Source organism: Sceloporus undulatus, unplaced genomic scaffold, assembly GCF_019175285.1.
Source record: "Sceloporus undulatus isolate JIND9_A2432 ecotype Alabama unplaced genomic scaffold, SceUnd_v1.1 scaffold_15, whole genome shotgun sequence".
NCBI classification, from domain to species: Eukaryota; Metazoa; Chordata; class Lepidosauria; order Squamata; family Phrynosomatidae; genus Sceloporus; species Sceloporus undulatus.
This window is the reverse complement of record NW_024802937.1, coordinates 4,035,599-4,057,736: the sequence shown is the minus strand read 5'-3', so window position 1 is coordinate 4,057,736 and position 22,138 is coordinate 4,035,599. Positions and strand designations below refer to the sequence as shown.

The 22,138-nt window shown below is 35.3% G+C and overlaps 1 protein-coding gene across 1 annotated transcript in view; it reads right to left on the bottom strand.

The window, feature by feature from the left end:
- The window catches only part of LOC121917340 (E3 ubiquitin-protein ligase MIB1), a 63,056-nt gene that overhangs the window by 15,368 nt on the left and 25,550 nt on the right, over positions 1-22,138 (bottom strand). The window contains exons 12-17 of the mRNA XM_042443240.1: positions 19,258-19,409; positions 7,813-7,945; positions 6,198-6,284; positions 4,279-4,440; positions 2,861-3,042; positions 768-960 (exon numbers count right to left, since the gene is read on the bottom strand). Of these exons, the coding sequence (XP_042299174.1) occupies positions 768-960; positions 2,861-3,042; positions 4,279-4,440; positions 6,198-6,284; positions 7,813-7,945; positions 19,258-19,409 (909 nt within the window). The remainder of the gene's footprint in view (positions 1-767; positions 961-2,860; positions 3,043-4,278; positions 4,441-6,197; positions 6,285-7,812; positions 7,946-19,257; positions 19,410-22,138) is intronic.

Here is a 22,138-nt window from a genome sequence, read left to right as displayed (position 1 = left end):
TTGACATGGAAACAAGCCATCTGACTACAACCACATGACCAGGTCCCCTCTTTTCCAGGTCAGAAGTCGAAATGAGGGTCTTCTCAGTAGAGGTAATAATTAAGTGGTGTGCAGAGCTGTCAGTCTGCTGTTTTGACCTGTGCTAAGGCTCATCTGAGATGGGATCGCACCCGGACTACAAGATCAGCATCCAATCTACACAATCCTTGCCTGGGGAAGTGGCCTGTGTAATATGAAAAGGACAACACAAGGCTGGGGGGAACATGAGCTTTTTGCTCTGTATGAACAGCCCCTGAAAAGAGACACGGGTCTTCAGTTTAACTGAAAAAGAACACTGGATTCTTGTATAAACATGCTGGCATTAGGGATACCACATAGGTTAGTGAATTTCTCCTCTAAACCAGTCAGAAAATGAATTAATAAATAAATATGGGAAGGGGGAGAGCATGATGGGATGCAGCCTTCAGCACACTGGTGAGAGTTGTGCCCAGCCCCTGGATATTGGGTAGTTTCCTCTGATGATGCTATGCTTTAAATGTGGAGCATCATTTATGACAAAATGCTAGCCAAACTGGTTGTCTGTGGACTGATGTTATTAGTCTGTGGCCAACTTTCAGGAAAGCAAACAAGCATTATAGCCCATGTATACAAATACGGGACTGGTACCTAACACATTACAATTTTTTTGACTATCGTCTAGATCATAAAGCCTGAGAATAACTGATTGAAGAGACAGTATGCTGAATGACAAATATAAGTGTGCAAACCTTTGTTCTTGACTGAACTTGCTCTTTGCAGATAAGACACTTCTTGACTCTTGGTGAACAAAGTGAGCAAGTAGCAATGTGTCCACATGGGCCAAATAAAGTATCTCTCTTCATATCAGAACATACCATACATTCTTCTAAAGTTTCTGAATCATTGCTGATCATAGAAGGACTCCGGGAGCCAACCTGGCCACTAAACACAAAAACCCATCCAGGCATTATATTACAATATGATATACATTTTAAATATATATAGAATGCTATTTGTAACCTTATTTTGTTACATCAAAGTTCATTCTGTTCTTTAAACATTATTATTTATTCATCTGCATTGCAAATTCATAGAAATTATCAAATAGTCATTTATAGTCAACTAACAGAAAGCACTTTACACAGCGGAAACTATAGCTGCAGTGAAAGAAAAATATAAGCAGACAATATTCTTTCAATATCAATATCTAATCAATACTTTGGATTAGAGCAGCATTGACATTTAGTAAAAATATAAAATGAACAACAGAACAAAAATTTCATTAAAATTACCTAAAAAACCACACAGTGTATGTTTTCAAAGACAGATGTGTCAGTCTGTTTCACTATAACAAGGAAAAAGTGGAGAAGGAGAGAAAGAGAAGGAATCTAGCAGAACCTTTAAGACTGGATTTCAGTCTACTTCTTCAGATGCCCTGATGCACTCAATATAAGTCACAGGCACATTAGTAATTAAATGGATATGGGGTATGGATCACAGTACAAAAGGATACAGAAAGATGCAAATTCTGAAATTGGTCATACACCTTCAAAGAGTGGAGTATGATGATAGAAGCTGGTCAAGCAGCTGGTCTGTTAAGCTTGAGGTGTGAAAGCAATACATTGTATTTACTGAAAGTCAGTTCCCTTGAAATAAGATATTTTCTGATGAGAAGTCATTTGCTACATGTGATGTTGCAAGGGCCTCTACATTAAAAATGTAGTGTGTCAGGAAATCATTATGTCTGTTCATGCCTCTGCTAACGATTTGGAATCAGTGAATATATGCCAATTCCACTGTTTTTCTTTCCAATCTTCTTTTGATTTTTGATTTATTTTGTTCCAGAACAGATACTTGAAAGTCAGTATACATACTGGTTTTTGGATACTGAAAACTTACGTCCATTTATCCTTTCATGTAGAAACTATCATTTTGTCAAAAAATAAGACTGCAGAAGTCAAAAATAGACTGCAGAAATGCATCACCTACATGACCTATAATGCATTTACGATATTGTAAGGGACCTTATTAGGACCTTACTGCCAGTGTAGAATTCACCCTGTACTTCCAGACCTTTCAGATGATTTAAAGCTTGGATAAACAAAAGTAGTTCTTTCTATTGCTGTTTAACTGGTCCTAACAAAATACTATCCTACATTTCTTGTGTGTATTGTTTCCCAAATGGTCAACATGGCTACAAAGATTTCTGATTGCTATTTATTCAAACTAGATAACCATAAAACTGTTAATACAGTGACCCAATGAGGCAAGAATAAATGACAAGGATTTAATGCATAAAAAATTGAATCGAGAGGACCACCATTCATTTTAATTCATGGTAAGTCATCCAGTCTACTGTATATACTCAACTATAAGTCGACCTCATGTATAAGTCAAGATCAGGTTTTGGGGCCAAAATTATGGATTTTGGCCTGATCCATGGATAGGTCGAGGGTAAAACTTGGAGGCTCCTTTGGTGTGTGTATGTGTGCATATGGCAAGAAAGACTCTCATTGAGGCTTTTTGCTTCATAGTTTCAGCTTTCATTTTAGCAAGATGAGCCAGGTAGGAGGGCGATTCTTAAACAAACAGCAATATCAATCAATCACATGACTCTTTCTGCTTGGCTCATCTCCACACCACATGGAGATAAACTTATCTCCACACCACATGGAGAAATCTGAAAGAGCTGCTATTGTATTACTATAGTGACTGTAAATAAGTCGACTTGGGATTTTGGAGTCAATTTCTGGGCATAAATTTTAGACTTATAGATGAGTATATACAGTAGTTAAAAAATAAAAGAGAGTAACATGAATTTGAGTTTTGTTTTATTACAAACCTGACTTTCTCTTTGTGACATTTAGCCAAGGCTTTACAGAGGCTAGGATCAGGGCACAAGTCAAGTGGTGACTGACCCTTTTTATTACGAATACCAAGATCAGCTCCGTTGGCTGCCAGGAAGCAGGCAATAGATGCTGCACTCTTCTTTTCTGCTCCCTGAGTACCCAGTCCCATTATCAGCTGAAAGAAAGTAAATATGCAACTTACTTAAATTTTTCGAGATGAACCCAAGTAATAATGTCTTTAAGACCCAACAAAATTCACCAGATATAACTTAATGGATATAAATGTTGTTAATAGATCACAATACATACTATTGAAAAAGTTATTATGCTGTTAGTTCTTTTAATTCTAATAGTAATAAAATTTATTTGGTCATTGACCAGTATAAAAACAAAATCACACAAGCAACATATCAATATAACAATAACAAATTAAAATATAAACTGATGGTAGATTGTACGTGTACAGTATCAAACAGTTCTTTCTACAGTATCAAACAGTTCTTTTAATTCATAGAGTAACTCAAACAGAAAAAAAAACATTTAATCTAGTCATGCTGAAAATTGCAAGCCCTTTCCCCATATAACAACACTTCACGAACAGCAATAGCAACAGCAGCTTCATTTATACACCGCTTCATACCACACTAAGCAGTTTCTAAGCAGTTTACAGCTGTAAACTAATTGCCCCCCAACAAGGTGGGTACTCATTTTAGCGACCTTGGCAGTATGCCAAACTGAGTCAACCCTGAGCCCTTGGCTGGGATTGAATTCACAACCTTGTGGTTTGTGAGTGAGTGGCTGTGCAGTACTGGCATTTAATGACTGTGCCACCAGGGCTCCTTTCATCAACCAATATTTGTGGCATTACTTCTATTTGTAAGTACAGCAGTATCCCAATTCTAATCTTCTTTCCTGTTACGACTAGCACAATCATACTGCAATTTCTCTGCAATTATTCTGCTTCAAGCAAACTTTAAAAAAAAAGAAGCAGCGGCATCCATAATAAATAAATAAATAAATAAAACATACAAATACATACTGTCTTTCTTCCCCAGGTACATGAAAATGCATGTGCACATACACAAGTGCACATAGTATATTGTTTAGTTTAGTAGAAAGCATTAAATGGAAAAACTACTGACCATGCAGATTATAAATGTTTTAGCCACTCTTTGTTCTGTATTACTACTTGTGGGTTCAAATGACACTATTATGTACATTCTCACACTTTTATATATGCTTTAAACATATGTATGACCATTGACAAAATCCAATTAAAGCAAAACATTTGAGTTTTTTATAGAGAAAATCTCTTTCAATTTAATTTTCAGAAAACAGAAAGCAACCCAGAACAAAACACTGTAAAATGGAAATACAGTAAAGAAGTAATAAATAAATTAAATGTATTTACTGTGTTCTTTGATGGCTCCCAAGCTGTATCTACCTTGCCCACATCTTGCATGTCTTGGAGCTGGCGGAGTTGTGACAAGGTGTGATGTCTCAGGGCTTCATGTAAGGGAGTATCCCCATCTTTATCCTGGATGTCCAGTTTAGCACCTGCACGGACTAGGAGCTGAGAAAAAAATAAATAATTCAACAGTTTTAAAATTTCCTTTTCCACATAACCCATGGGCAAACTACAGCCAAAGTGAAAACAGCACACAGCTTTGCTAAACAGGACATTAGTATCTGGACTTATTTTCATCTTACAAGATATACTTTAAGATTTGTTTTCACCACATCTAATTTTCATCTTGAATCTCTTCACTAATCATTTTAATATATCATATATTAAAATAAAAATGACTAATGTTCTACCAGCAGTTGCTCCAATTATATGAAACTGTAAAAACATACAAAAGTATTAAACAATGACCAATTCCATGTTGATCTTTAACAATTTCTAAAAAGGAATTCTGATGAGTGAGCCTTATGGTAGGTACTAAATTGCATCAAGACAGCTCAAGTTGCAAGCAAGACAACTGTGGCCAAGTGCAAGATGTATTTATATAAGAATTGCAATGTCAATATAATATTAGAACACTGAAAAAATTTGTATTTTACAGTGCTGCAGTGCAGACAGCTTCTGTTCAAAGTTTCACTCTACGTTTGCTCTCACCCACTTGCTCTGGTTTTCCAGTTCTCTCTCCAGACAGTGTTGTTCCATGTTCACTGAATATCCTCAGACTCTGCTGGGTTCTTTTCTACATCTAGATTTTGCCTCTCACCTCCCACATGTTGAGTGGGACAGGCATACTAGTGTCTCACCTCTTCTCCATTAGAATACTGAATGTCTCAATTGATCTCTATTGATAGCTTGAAGTTCTCCAGGGTACACTGAAAACTAACTTCTCACTATGCATCTCATTGGAGGTTATCCAGTCAAATCGGGTCTCTCTAATTTTTTGCTGAGTGCCAATGTGGTGTAGTAGCTTGAGTGCTGTACTACAACTCTGGAGATCAGGGTTCAATTGCCTACTTGACTATAGAATCCCACTGGGTGACCTTGCGCAAGTCATACACTCTCAGGTCTAGAATAGGGATACATTAGAGTTCCCTTAAGTCGGAAAAGAGTTGAAAGGCACAACAAAATCTTTTGTTGCTGTGTCTCTCTTCTACTTTTCAAGCCAAACATTCCATATTTCTTCCTATCTTCTTCACAGATTTCCCCTACCAGCCAGCATTTTATGGTCACTAGTCTGTATCCTACCCAATGTCCTCTCAGAACAATTTTCTTCTAACAATATTCTACTATTGCAAACTGCAGGGCTACTAGAAATCTACAAATTATCCTTGTTCTACACCCCACTCTGCACAGGAGAACTTATTAGGATGTGAAGGGAATGGGTTTTCACTTTTTATATTTTATCACATTATATACAACATATATACTACAATGAATAATGAACAGAGCTTCAGTTAATTAGATCAGTTAATAAATTGGTCAATTAGTTCAATTAATAAACATTTCTGCTTCTGCCTTCCTCAGCTGCTGAAAACACAAGTTTTACTTATAAACTGTGTTCTATTTGTTTATCATTTTAATAAATACTGTATATATATATTTTAGTGACTCACATCATCCTTTTAGAATCCAGAACAAACTTGTGAGAAGTACTGCTTGTAGCATGGGTAGCATGTACTGAACAGATTTTATACATAGTATTGAGCTGAGAAATAGGACTGAGTCTGTTTCTTAAATGGATCACAGTATACAAATGATATGCTTTCAGAAATAAAGGGGAAATTATTTCCTTTAATGATTCACTCAGAAATATGCTGTGAACTAAAATCTAAGGCCTCGCTTACAATATAATACAGGCATCTTACCCGCACTATTTGGGTATGCTGTCGTTCAACAGCAAGGTGCAGTGCAGTCTGTTGGTTTACATTCTGAATATCCAAGTTAGCATTTCCCTGAAAGAGTCATACTGTTACAATCATCCTTATCATTTTTGTAAATACAAACTAAATCAACCACTAAACACTAAACTTATATTTTAATCTGCTGAACTAAATTTACAAAATCAAATTATTTTCATCTGCATATTTTAAACCAAGGATTCAATCATGTAGCCCTCCAAATGTTACCAAATGTCAACTCCCATGAACCCAAAGAGGGTTGACCAAATGGTGAAGAATGCTGGAGGCTGCCATTCAACAATATCTGAAGGAGAATACAATTAATGTTCAGTTTTTGACATGGAAAGAGGATTAAAACCTAAATCCAACTATCAGTTAAGAACTAAAATAATCATTGAATGAACTGCGATCTTGGTAAACCAACATGTAGGTAAGTTCCACTGATTCAATGTGTCTACTCTAGCTGGAACAATTCATTGAATTTAGGCCTCTATCTTCCTTGGATTATAAAACCCAGTATTTATAACACATATACATTTATCTATATAGCGTGATTTTTTCACAGTTCATGTTAACACCAATACAATTTAGACACAGATTTGGATACAGTATTTTCAGTAAACCAAGTGGGCATAACTCTCCCCCCTTGGTCACTGCTAGTTGAACAGGCTTCCTAAGACCGTCCAGTAATTCCCAAACTCTGGTCCACAAGGAGTTTTGGACTTCATTTCTTAGAAGCCACAACCATCTTAGCCAATATTCAGGAATTCTGGGGGCTGAAGTTCAAAACATCTGGTGGACCAGAGTTTAGTTCAACACTGAGAAAATTTTCCACTGACTTAGGGGAAACAGAAATGGAACTACTTTTGGATGTCAAGTTTATCAAACACATAATTTAAGCTGAACAGAGGGAAAAAATAAGTTTTGGTTTAAAAAATAGAGAGGCTTGGTACTTTTTGTGAGGCTAGCCAGACTGTACAAGACTAACCAAACTTATTCAAATAACATTCACCATAAAGCTCTTAGTAAAAACTATTTCCCAAGTCCAATACTAGACTTCCACCTCAAAGGTCTTCCTGTTTGCAAAGGCAGTAAACAGTAGTACAGAAGGAGCCAAGTATTGAAGCTACTGAGAATGCCATGCATTTGTGCTTGTAAAGCACCTTTATTTGCTTTACAACCTCAGTCATATAATAAGTGAATGAACAATGGAAACTGTTTTACTATTATATATAAGGTTTATAATTAAAAATCAGTGGCATTGTACCAATACGATGCACAAAATTAACATCTGTTATATCAGAACTGGTGGGTATACAAAACAAAGTTCAGAATTCAACTCTAATAAACCAAACAATTTAATCTCCAATCTTCAACCTTTAATTAAACAGATCAGGTAGTAGGCAATGACAGACATCTTAGAGAGTCAAAGCCAAACCAGATAAATTGGGCTAGATGTACTGAGTAAATACAGCTGTTTGTGTTCATATGGCTAATAAAAACACTTTAACAACATATGTAAAAATCTACCACAACCAGATAATTGTTTTAATATCAAAATATTAGCAAAATATCCTTTTACCTGATGTACCAAGAGTTCTGCTACTTCTACATGATTATTAAGTGCCGCTAAATGTAAGGCAGTATAGCCATCATCTTTTTTCTCATCGACAATCCATGGCCTTGGGAGCTTGGAAAGTAACACTCGCATTGCACTGAAACACATAAAACATAGTACTATTGTACAGTATTATTTTGTAACAGAGCCAAAATCATTTAGCTGAGTACAAAACCCCAAAGCTCATTGATTTCAGGGTATAAAAAACCCTTTCTTTTCTATTCATGACTGTAGAAAAATTAGTCTCAAAGCTACCTTAAATCAAACATGCAAAACTGCATTTACTAATTTTTATCATTCAGATTCAATGAGAACCGAGTTAAAGGAGCCATAATTTATTAAAGAAATTAACAAGCCAGGCCCAGTTTATTTTAGAAGTTATGTTTAAAAACTTAATCAGAATAATGCTGCAATATCACTTTATGTACTTTTGGTGGTATGAAATGATTACTTTAGCAACCATCAATAAGCATGAACTCTAGAGCACATTTGCAGTTACATCATTTTGGATTATAGCAATAACAAGTACATTTCTATACCGCTTTGAGCGCACATTTCTATACTGCTTTGCGTGGCAATAGCAAGTACATTTCTATACTTTGTACTAAGCGGTTTACAAAGTGTAAGCTAATTGCCCCCAACAAGCTGGGTATTCATTTTAGTGACCTACGGAAGGATGCCTGGCTGAGTTGACCCAGAGCCCCTGGCCGGTACTGAACTCACAACCTTGCGGCTTTTGAGTACAGTAATTCATCCATGGATGGGGGTTAGGGGCAAATGATCGCCATGAATGTGGAAAAAATCACAAATAACCCCTCCCTCCAGTTACAGGGTGGCAGGGAGGGGTTGGAGACAAGCAAATGAACTTGTCTCTCTTCCCTCTCCCTACAGCGCATGCTTGCCTCTCTTCCCTCTCCCTGTCACTGGGCCAGTTACAGGGTGGCCAAGAAGGGCATGCGCATGTGTACTTCTCTTTTCTTTCCTTCGATGTCTCAGAAAGCTTGCCCGAGGTCTCTAAGGGAACCGGGGGGAGAGCAGCGTGCACACCCTTCCCAGCTGCTCCCTCCCTCCTGGGATTCTCCCACCCCAAGGGGGAAAGTCTGGGAGGGAGGAGGAAGGGGAGTGCATGCGCATGTGGCACGGCACTTGCAAATAACCAAATTCGCGAGTGTCAAAGCAGTGAATGTGGAGGGACAACTGTATAAACAGATATTTATATTTTACCATAATTTTAAGAAATGTTTCTATTTTAAACACTGTCCTGAATCTCAATTTCTATTTCTCTTTATTCTCCCTTACCTTTAAAGCCCTACATGGTTTGGGCCCGAGTTACTTGAAGGAACGCCTCTCCCTACACAATCCGCCCCACACTCTCAAAACAACTGGGAAGAATCTATTGGATTATCCAAAGACCAGACTAAGATCTACTTCCCACAGGGCATTTACTGCTATGGCTCCCAAATTGTGGAATGGCTTGCCCGAGGAGATCCGTCTTATTTCCACTTTAGATGCCTTCAAGAAGGCACTCAAGACGGATCTCTTCCGGCGAGCCTATCCCCCAGATCTGCTATAACAGCTTTAAGATGACACTTCATTCGGAGCATGCATGGGAAATTAGATGCTGATATTGTACCTGTATAGGTTTTTTGATGTGTTTTTAAGATTTTATATCATGAGAATGTATTTTAACTAACTGTAATTTTAAAATGCAGGGAGAGGCAGGATATATATAAATAAACATTATTATTATTATTATTATTGTTATTATTATTATTATATCATGACTTCATGTTCAGAAATTATGTCTATACAGTACATGTTGCACGTGGTGTGCTTCAGTGATATGAACAAAAGAAGAAAAAATAAATATCCAAAAAATGTCAAGAAAATAATCAACTCTAGTTGAAAAAATATTTTAAAATAATTTCACAAGAGATTCAACTGAATCTTCTTCACTCTCTCCTATGAACAACGGTCTGCAATTGACCACACACTTTCCCCAGTTATCAGTCATCCCAGAAACTAAGAGGTATGATCTTAGGAAGGCTACAGCTGGAATTCAACATCCAACTGGAATTCAACCTTAAATATTTGCAATATGGCTTTTTGTTCAGGCTAAATAAAAAAAAAATCTCAGCAATCTAGAAGGTTCCAAGAAGTAGCTCTGTGGAGTCACAGAACCACACATGTGATGTACAGACCACAAGGAATGGCATGTCTTTTTAAAACTGCTCTTTGAAAATAAAACATACTATCTGTAATATACACAGACAAATTAGTAAAAATTATTGGAGTATTTTCCAAAATAAACTGTCCTCCATTTGCAGAAGGGTCTAATATAAAATGAAGGAGAAAGATTTCTTTAATCCTGATTATTAAACAGAATTAGCATTGATTCCCCAGTCCAGCCTGCTTCCACTTTTAGTATTTCCAAAGCTAAAAAACTAATAGAAATCATTGCAGTAGCTGCTTAGCCTCAATTTTATCTTGGTATCTTCCCCACATTTTGATATTTAGTATCTTAAAGTAAAATGACAGATACCTCAGGCATCTGAATTTCATCAGTCTTTTGAATTTCAGAGAAAAGAAATCTATGAAAACATAAGTCGAAACACAAGACCTCATTTTATTTGACATTGCTAAAAATGAACAAGCACAAATAGCTGAGTACTTTTGGGACTGCAGGATTAATAATCAATATGCAGAGAAAAAGATAGAGCCATGCTCTGCTTCAGAACAGCAGCTAAGAACTGAGAGACTATTTTTTGCAATGGTTGACTAAATATGGTCAGGGAAGAGAGAGGCAGGAGAGAGACTGGGAGTGGATGTTCCAAATGCTTAGCAGCCTATAAAGCCATAACAGTTTTGCTTGTGTCCGGAGTGGCAAACGGATCCAGCATAAGAAGCATGCATGTGCGAGCCCTGACATGAACAACAGTGTTTGACCTCTGAAGAGAGACAAGAGAAAATGGGTTTGAAAAGATGAAGAAGAAAATGCAACCTTCCAGGGAAAAGAAGCAAAACTTTATGGTGGGGAGGGTGCATGCTGAATTTCTATAGTCTTGTGAACTTTTTAGAAGGTCATTTTCAATAGATGAACAAAATGAGTTTATTCTGCTTTTGGTTTCCTAGCAGCTATCCCGGATACCTTACTCTGTCTTGCAGGTACAAAAAACTTAACTTTCTCATATCTGCATCTTAATAAGCACATGCTTATTAACACAATTCAATGAGTTTGGGCTATAATTATTTTAAAAAGTGAAATGTGTGTTCAGTTTCATCCTCCTTCACAGCTCCCCCTTCCTACATAATGAGGAGCTGAATCAGCAAACAGAATGAACACCCAAGAAGAGATGGCTGCTGCTGATGTCTCTCTGTAGGTCATTACCTTTCTTTCAACTACAAATGCTGCATGATAAGCTTACAGGTAACAGAGCTAAAAAACCTAAATTATTCCACACATTCAAAAGATTCCTGTTTGCATGTATCATTTACTAGATTGCATTTTGTTATATTAATCTCTACTGCAAGTAATATTTATAACCAGTGTGCTTAAATATCAAGCATATCTAGTGCAAAGAGCAAATTTTGAGAAATCAACCTTAAATGAAATATCTTAGCTAATTATTTGACAAGCAAATTTTTGTTTTACTTGTATTTTAAATACTGGATGTTTAAGCATTCCTAAAAGTATTAATTTTAGAGGAATGTATTGCCTCATTCTTCCTTTCAGTTCACATCTAGCTAACATTTTGCAGGCATTTCATTAGAGGATGGAAATGAATTGTTTAACTATGATGTACTTTTATCAAGAGAGAATATGAAAAGTATTTTATTTTGCCTACATTTTAGTTCACTGGAAACAAGCAACTTGTAATTCGTATGCTGCATTGCTGTTTCTCCTTGTAGTACTGTACTTAGCTACTTGCTAGGCTCTGATTTGCTCTCTACCAGCTGCACTAGCTTTCCTGTCATGGGCTGCAGAAAGTGAACATTCACGTTTTCTCTTCCTTGGGACCCTTAAGCTGTTCTGCTTGAGGTTTTTTCCCCTAAACTAATAATCAAGTGTAAACATATTTCCATGCTTGGATTACAAATCAACTTTATAGACACAAAGAGGAATCTTTGAAAACTATACTCTACATATTTCAATTTTTTAAAAAAACTACAAAATTTAATTGCTTTTTCCAAACTCATACTGTGGTTTCTTTACCCTGCTACTGGATTCTATAGCAGGAGACAGAATTGATCAGATTGTCAAAAAAACTCAATACTGTATATATGAAATAGCATGGCAAGCCTACTAATTATTGTGTCAAGAAACAAATGAACTATTGCACTAATATTGCAGAAGTGTTCAGTGAGAAGCAACATAAACTGTGTGATCTGGAACCACCTAAAGGCCAAATCTTTTCATTAGAAGGCTTTTTCTCCCTTTGAAGTGTGTCAGCATTTTAATCAACACTTATTCTGTAAAAAGAATTTGAAAAGCATAATCAAAACTAAGGGAAAATCCTGGAGCTGGGACAATTAACTAAGAATATGATGATAAATTATAGATGAAGACCAATGGCAATAGAAGCTTAAGGTGGAGTAACATTTGCAATTTCATAATACTATTTGTATGGCTGACTTTGCATGAAGTCATATTCCTCTTTATGCAATAGTTATACAATAAGATGTAACAGAACTCTGGACAACCACTTGAAATCTTGATGAGAAAATAATGAGTTTTAATATGTGTTTACTACTGTGCAAGTAAACTACATTGGGGAATTTAGCTTCACCAATAACAGGAATTATTTACACCAAACGTGTTGTTGCAACTAACTGGGAAAAATTATTTTGTACCTTAGGATAAAGAGTGAGGAAAATTATTTTCCTCTTCATTCAGCAGATAGCAACTATTAAAACCTGCTGAGAGCACATACTTCTTTATGTACCCATATGAAGATACAATATTATGGAATGTAAAGAAGTATGTATTTTTGGCAGGTACAAACTACCAGGAAAAGAAAACTGAATTAAATTCCTGATGAAAGTGTTATAACATGTAAGTTAAAAGGTAAAAGGAACAGGTAAATAATACAGTAGTACAAAACTGCATCTTTGTTCTGTCTTTTACAATTTGTAATACACTAGCATTTGTTTAAAATATGCTGACTGTGCTACTTATTAGAAGGACAAATTTGATAATACCAATTCTATACATGCATACATTTTATATCAGTTCAAAATCTAAGATTAAAGCAACCATAGTAATATATGATCAAAATAACATGAAACTCCCTCCCACTCATGAACTCTGTCAGGGACAGAAATGTGATAACCTTATCAAGCTTTTACAACACTTTCTACCTAGAAATATCTCTTCTGAAGCTTTAAAGAAAATCTCCAAATTAATTAGGGTTTTGCCAGATAATCCACATCTACTACATCATTTCCCTAGACAATTAAGAAAGGCTTTCCTTGGTAACTAAACTTTTGTGTACATTAAAGACTATTAACATTTATTATTATAAGCAAATTTAATATAATATTTTATTCATTCAGTGTGTGGTAAACTCAACACAGTAGCAAAAGTTCATTTTCACTGTCTATCTAATCTGCCTTGACTTTTCAGTAAGGAATCTTTTAAGCATTTATCCACTTATTGGCACCCTTGCTGGTATTAGCAATTTCTCCATCAGTACTTGCCCTCCACTTGCCTTGTTTCCACTGCTGACATAATGTGAATGTTACTCATGTGCTTTGAATCCCATGGATGAGGTCCTATCATTACTCTTGCCTCTCATGGCTCATTTTTGTCGTGTAAGGATGTGCCCATGAACAAAAATCTCTAAGTACACACACTATTTGTGTGCCCAAGCACAGCAGACAGGAAGTGTTTTTGAAATCAACTTGTGCCTTTGATTTATCCAGTTGGGTGAACATGTCAACAGATCAACGAGATTAGACTGAGAGAAAACCTAAAATAATATTCTATTAGTTCCCTTGCTAAGATGAAACTGTTTGTTAGTGTTTGCTATAGGATACATTGATTTAAAATCATGATTTGACCAACATGAAATGAATGGCCAATTTAAATAATTTTCCCACTGACATGATATATATGAAATATCTTTAAAATATTCCCAGATTCTCTCCAAGCATGATAGCCATACACTGCTAAACAACTTGAGCTATTTTTCCTAATGCTGGAGCTGGAGAAGGGGCATCACCTTGCAAGTGCTGGCACAATCATGGCCCAATTGTATAGCTTCACAACTGGAAGGCTGGCTGGCTAGTTACTAAAGACTGGCCACATACTCGTTGTGGGAAGTGGAAATAATGTAACTATTATTTAAGAGAAAATAGATATTTACATTTAAACATTTTTTAAAAGAAAATATATTTAAAACCTATTTTTAATTTTTTTAAAAAAAAATACGGATTTTTATTCATTCTGGAAATACTGCTTACCATATATATGATGCCAGTATGTGAATAAGTTTGCCAGTGATTATTAATTAAAAATTCAATGTAGGTAGGTGAATTACTGATTTATGGCATAGTGGGTTCTAGGCCATATTGAATTATGTACTACATTTTATTACAACCAGTCATTCCTTAAGTTTCTATTCAATTCATCTGCTGGTCTCCCTCCCAAGATTATAAAAGAGGAAAACAATGTTTTACTCACAATGTGAAAAATACCAAATAAACTTGAAAAAGTCTAAGACAAAAGGGAAAATGTCTTTTAAATTGGCTGAAAAATTCTAACACGGGGGAAAAATACTAAATAACTATTTTTACTATAAGAGCCAAGATACAGTATTTTCAAGTAACTACAGTATAAAAATGTGAAGACCTTTTATTTTTTTATCACACTTTTAGAGAACAGTTAAGAACTGAAATGCCTTTTCTCATTGTTACATGTAAGAACAATGTGAAAATGAAAAATGCAGAGCTGAAACACTGAAGGAACATTCAAATATAGATAGTATTTTAGCCCAGATATGTATTATAATTTCTATTATATTCACATTATGCTTATATTTATTGTAAATTAAAGACACATCGTAAATTACAGTAATGTAAATTAATATATACTTTTAAGACATTATATTTAATAAATATTACAGATTCCCTAAACCGAGATCTGACACTTATTAGAAGGATCGATGTTAAATATTACTATTTTAACTTCAGGCAAAATTAAAGACTTGAAACTTTCTGAGCAGTTTGAAACAATAAAAATTGTATATTTAAATTTTATCTTGAAAGTTCACTATATTGAGCCCACAACAAACATCTGAAGATGGTTCATAAAGCAAATGTGCTGAACGGATAGCAGAGATACTGTGTCTAAATTAATTTTAATGAACAATAGATTTATGAAGAGTGAAAATTCACAAATAGCAATGTTAGAAAACCCGGTTATTTTAATGAAGCACTACATACTGAACCAAAAAAATTTATTTCTTGAAGGCCCCTATTTTAAAATGGAATATTGTTTAAAATGTGTTATAGACTTCACACCTTTGCTTACTGCACTATTCTAAACAAGCAGCAAAACAATCCTTGCAGTTATATACATGGCTTTGTAAATGCTCAGGTTAGTATTTCCCTTAGAACATTGTCAGTCACACTAAAATATCACCTCTGCCACTTAGGTCAGCTGTTGAATTCTAGCTAAGCACAAGCTGAATGCTGGACATCTGCTGACAGAGTTGTAACTCAAACATCTCAACCATTTGACTGACAAGGATAACAGATGCTGACATTATCAAATGCTACCATGGTCTTTCCACAGTCACTTTTTGCCCTGATATGGCCAGTACATAAAACCATTGCCATCCAAGAGAACACTTGAGCAGCTGGACCAGTACAACAGTTTCCATATAACTGATATAAAAATAGATACTAGTTTTATAGCTGCCTTAAATGCCCAAGTTCAAGCCACATACTCTGTTTCTATTAAAAACAAAGGATAAAAGTATACTTACAGAAATTTCATCATCACAAGCAGCAGACCTTACAACAAAGCTTGCTTTATATTTAATGTATGCATTAATAACATACAGCCAAAATTAATACTGCTCCCCTCTTACTTGATTCAGCATTTAAAGGCCTTCAAATATAAATACTATTTCATGGCATTTACTGCCATTTTGAACCAATCTTTTAATAACCAAAATGCACACATTTTCTACTCTGATTTCAAAAGCTATTTGTTGTGTCTTCAAAAAGATAAAACAATTGTTCATAACATGTACACTACTACATAATTTATATAGAAAACATATATTACAACAGAAAAAGCCATAGAGAACAAAATTATCTCTGGGAATATTAATGGATATACTACAATATTATTGGAAATATTATACCTGAAAAGTGGGAAAGCATTACAAATGGTAAGCTTAAAAACAACACTGTCCCTTCAGCTTCCTGTAGTTATCTCCCTGTCAATAGCAGTTTTAATTAGAAGGAACAGCAGTAAAATTTTATAAATATAATATACCACTGCATGAATCTGTTCTTGTTGAGTGATAAATATGTTGCTCAACCAAAATAATAATTACAATGGTAAAGTTCAACAGTCCCAAGGAAGGAAGTCAATTCAACATTGGGGCTGAACAGACAGACCAAAATAAAGCTTCTTCGGGTCACTTTGGAAGTATGCTATCTAAATGACACATGCATCTTAAGAGGCCAGAAGCTGCACCAAAGCTGCACTCTAGTCCTTAGGACTGGAGTGTGGCTTCAGACTCTTAGGACACATGCATCATTTAACCAACAAAGCTCCATAAAGCAGCTTTATTTTGGCCAGTCTATTCAGGGCTCATTGATACATTGATTTATCATTAAAAGCTACAACTGCAAGGAAATAGAAGGGCTAGTGTGTATTCCAGTTTATGTGTTCTGTCTATGATAATATTTGAAGTTTTACTTTTTATGATGTACAGGATGGGTCATTATGGCAGCGTATTTCAAATTCAAAACTGTGTATATTCCATAAGAAGAAAGTAGTGATGATAATGATGATGATTAACAATTTTATTTATACCTGCCTTTCCCACCAAAATGAGACTCAAATTACAAATTAAAATCTTATATTTTGTTGCACAATAAACTGTTATTAACCCTACATGTACAGTATACAGCTGTATGATTCCTAAACTTCAATGCTTTGCTAAAGCTGGTAAAATGGAACCAAATCACCTGTTAAATGGATTTGGTCCCCTTCAACCAGCTGTAGCTATGTATTGATCACGACTGGACAAAAGCTTTCATCAGCAAGATACTCTTATAATAGGAGTTATGAAAATAAGTAAGTAGTCCCTCTACTCCTTAAGTCCTATGAAAAATATAATTATGAACACTCTGTATAAAACAGACCATAGGCACCTATTCTGGGCAAGTCAAGATAAGGTATTTTGTTTCTAAATGAAAAGCTACATATTAAAGATTGTTACATTTCTCCCATTGTTGTACCCTAAATATGATCATGAGGAAAATGGTTACACTTATTTTTTTATCACTTTCTTAAGATGTTCTTATTTTGCTTAAGTTGTACTGCATGAAAGCTTCCATGAAATAAAGTTAAAGTGCTTGAATACATGTCCTCTTTGATCCCACTATTTTAATGATATTTTTGTATCTCAAATTAAGATCAAGAAACAGCATGCATTCACAAAAACCTGTTTTGGTCAGAGATGCCATCAAAACCAAAATTTTCATCACACAAATGTAAGAGTATTTGACACAGCATTTAATGACATTAAATAAACGTTTACAATGGGATGATCCTCTTATTGTGCTTGTTCAGCAGTTCCCAAAATGGATGATACGCCCCTCTGGGAGCGGTGAAAAAGGGGGCAGTGAGGGGGGGAAAGGGGCAGCAGGGGGTGCTTTCAGTCAAAGTATTTGTGTGCAAGAAATTCAAAGAGAACCAATTATCCCCAGTGCATGAAAGTGCTTTTCAGGGCCCGAAAACCCTGCTGATCATTTACTGTTGTGGTTGTCTGCCACTCTTTGCCTGCCCACAGGAGCTCACTAGCTGCATCTTTCACTAGTAGTGCCATTTGGGAAATTCTCATGAGGCTTGGATGCAGGGCATAGCTTCTGAGCTTGGAGCAGTGCCATTTTGGGACAGACTCACTGGAGCAAGGCATTAGAACATGTGGCAGCTGCGGAGAAGCGATGGCAAAAAGGAGCTTTCAAATTTGAGAGCCTGCTTTCTGAGCTTTGCCAGGACTTGGCTGGCTGCTTGGAGTTACACTGCTTTCTTTCATCTGACAGGCCAAAAGAAGAGGTAGCAGAAGAAACAATGTTTTTAGGGGAGGCTGAACACTTGAAGATGTGTGGAGAAGGCACGTCTCTGGGGAGGGAGGGGAGGAGTATCTGGGGTCAATTCTTGGAAAGAGTTCTTTGCCTTGGAGTGGCTTCAATAGTTAAAGTCTCTCCCTGGCCCCATCCATGCCAGTCTACAGTCCAGCATGTGGCCTCTGGAAACCCTCTACATACACACTGCCTGCATCCCCCATCTGCCATGACAAAAAAGGATTGAGAGTCCTTTCTCACCAGGGAAAAGCTTCTCTCTTTGCACCTGGTCACCTTGTGAGCAGTAACTAACCAGCTGGCTGAGAAGCAACCAAAAGTCCTCTCGCTTAACACTAGCCTTTGCTGCAAGACACTGGCGTACCTGGTGCAATAACTCATGGTGTCATCCTCACTGACCTCCTCCTCTATCAGACCATATGGAATGCTTAGTAATTTTTTTTGGTACTGTTACATCTTAATAATGAATGTAATGGTATCAGTTGTGACATAAACAACTTCTTTATCCTCCTAACTCCTGAAGCTGGAGACATCTGTCTAACATTCACTCAAGAGATTTCAGCTTCATGAGTGGGGTGCAGGAAGAATCCAGACAGTCTTCCTCCTCTTAATTCCTGAAGCATAAGGCTGTTATTAGAATGCGAGACATCAGACTCTACCTTCAGGGATGGGGTGCAGGAGGAACCCAAGGATTGTTTGTCCTGCTAACTCCCAAAGCAGAATCCCTGGATTCCTCCTTTACCCCACTCAGGAAGCTGGAGGCTCTTGCGCCAATGGCAGACAGCTGCCCTCCTCATACTCACTCACACCTCGATTCTCCTGCCTGGTTCTCCCTCTCACGGCCAGGCCATTCCAAGAGGACCAAAGAGCTCACCAAAGCTCAGCAAACTGTGATATACAAATTCAACTGAAACAGGATTTCTGATTCTTGTTCATCAAAGGAGTGCAAAATCTGGTCTATCAGTTCAACATCACATCAAATAATAACTGAGTTTCTTTCACTTTATAGTCTTCTCCATAAGTTTTTTTTCTAGTAGCTATTTTGCCTATCCCATATTAGGAAGAAGATAATGGATACAGTACCTTGGATTTCCTCTCAGTGCTGCATGATGGAGAGCATTAAATCCATTGTTGTTTGTAATAGTAACATCTGCTCCAGCTTCTAGAAGTACAGCCAAGATGTCATCGCGCTTTTTACTTATTGCATCATGAAGAGGTGTATCACCCTCAGAGTCCTGAAACAGACATTAATTAACTCTTTAAAAATTTATTCAAAATAATATTCTTAGAAAAAATATTTATTTATTTAGGTTAAATGAACACATATAGTACTATGCTATACTAAAGCACACATTTCATTCAATCAATGCAAGCAAAATTTGACTTTTGACAGAAAGTGCCTAATGAAACTAAAACAGATATAGGTGAGGATCTACTTTGGTTCTTTCTCCAAAGAGAATTAATTACAATTTGCAAAATTACTCATGAACTCATAGAAAGGACTCAAAATTTCCAATCTGGAAGTGTGAAAGAAACCAAAGCAATTAAAAAATTTTGAAGAATTTTATAAGGAATTATATCAGGCAGGAGAAAATCATTTGGATAAAATAGAGAAATATGTGGAAGAAAATTGGGGGCAAAAATTAGAAGAAGAAGATAAAGAGTTACTGGAGCAACCCATTGAGAAGGCTGAGATAGTGGAGGTAATAAAGAAACTGAAAAATGGGAAAGCTCCGGGGATGGATGGATTGGGACCAGAATACTATAAAGTGTTTGAAAAGATATTAATCCCAAAATTGCTAGAATTATATAATGGAATAATGAATGGGGAGAAGATACCAGCATCCTGGCACCAATCATTAGTAATCTTAATACCAAAGGCAGATAAAGATTTAACTGACCCAGCGTCATACAGACCCATATCATTAATAAACCAAGATGCAAAGATTTTATCAGCAATAATAGTAAATAGATTGAATAAATATATGTATAAGTATATAGGAAAGGATCAGTGTGGATTTGTAAAAGGTAGACAAATGTCCAATTTAGTAGGAAGAGTATTGAACAAAATACATGTAATGGGGGGGGGGGAGAGAATAAGGGCAGGGATTTTGGCATTAGACATATTTAAAGCGTTTGATTGTGTGGAATGGCCAACATTAAAAATAATTATGAAAAGATTTGGAATGGGGGATAGAATAAGAGGATTGATAGATCAATTATATCTTGATAATTCAGTAAAAGTAATGATAAATGACGGAATAACAAATGAAATAAGAGTGACAAGAGGTACAAGACAAGGGTGTCCACTATCACCGATATTATTTCCAATGGTTATAGAGTTGTTAGCGAACGCTATAAGAAATGATAATAGTTTAGAAGGAATAAGACTTAAAAACAAACATAAAATTAGTTTATTTGCTGATGATACATTATTAACTATTAAAAATTTATTGGATAGATTGGGTAAAATAAAAGAACATTTAAAGATATTTGGAGAAATGACAGGGTTATAGATTAATTGGAATAAATCAGAAATGATATTTAATTATACAAAAAAAGAGGAATTTGAGTTTATAAAACAAAAAAATTTATAGATAAGATTAAGAAGTAATATAAAATATTTAGGAATAAATATAACGAAAGATTTGAAGGAAATGGAAGATAAAAATTTGGTAGTACTAAGGAAAGAAATGGAGAAAAAATTGGTAGAATATTAAAAAAAAACCAATTATCCTGGATTGGAAGAAATGCATTAATCAAGATGAAAATATTACCAAAATTAATTTTTTTTATTTAGAATGATACCATTAAAAGAGTCAGAAACCGAACTGAATAAATGGCAACAACTAATAAATACATTCTGTAATGGAGGGAAAAGAACAAGATTAAATAAACAATTTTGGTATAAAACACAAAGAGAGGGAGGGTTAGGCCTTCCCAATATAAGAGGATATTATGAGGCTAATCAATTGAGATATGTGATAGAAGGTATGTTAGGTGGGATAGATTTAGAATGGCTGGAAGTAGAAACAGAAGTAGTACATAGGAGAATATGGAATATTTTTTAAGAACTTTACTAGGAAAGAAATAAAAATTATTGGAAACCCACTTATGAAAAATATAATAGAAATATGGTATAAGCACAAAAAAGAATTAATGAATGAAGATTCAATAATAAAACCAATAATAATGGAAAAGAAATTCCCAAAGAATTTGAGAGGATTGTTAGATAAGGAGTTAAAAGAAAGGAAAACAGACAGAATAGAAGATTGGATAGATGTAAGAATAGAGAAAGGAAATATAAAAGAAAAACTTACGCGAATAAAAATGTCATGGTTTCACTATATACAAATAGAACAATGGGTTAAAAATTGGAGGAAAAGGAATGTAGAAAAGAAAAAGTATACGCAATTTGAACAAATAGTTCAGAAAGGAAGAGAAATGGAAGAAAATGAGAAGATAAAAGGAACTATTAGTAAAATTTATAAAATGTTGATGGAGAATAAAGGAGGAAAAATAAAAGGAAATACTTTAAAGGGATTATGGGAAAAAGAATTAGGATGTAAAATAAATGACAAGGAATGGGATAGAATTTGGGAACAAAGACACCTGAAAAATTTATCGGTTCGGATAAAAGAAAATTATTATAAGTTGATTTGGAAATGGTACCCGACTCCAGTGAGATTATACAATATTAATAAGAATTATTCAAAGGATTGTTGGAGAGGCTGTCAAGAAATCGGGTCATACATCCATATGTGGTGGCAATGTAAATATGTACAAAATTTTTGGGAAAAAGTGTTATTAGAAATAGAAAATGTTATGAATATAAAAATAGATAGAAGACCGAGTATTGTTTTGTTATCGTTATATAATTCAGAGAAATGGAAAAAAGAAGAAAAAGATTTGGTAACAAATTTGCTTACAGCAGCGAGATTAATAATAGCAAGGTGTTGGAAAA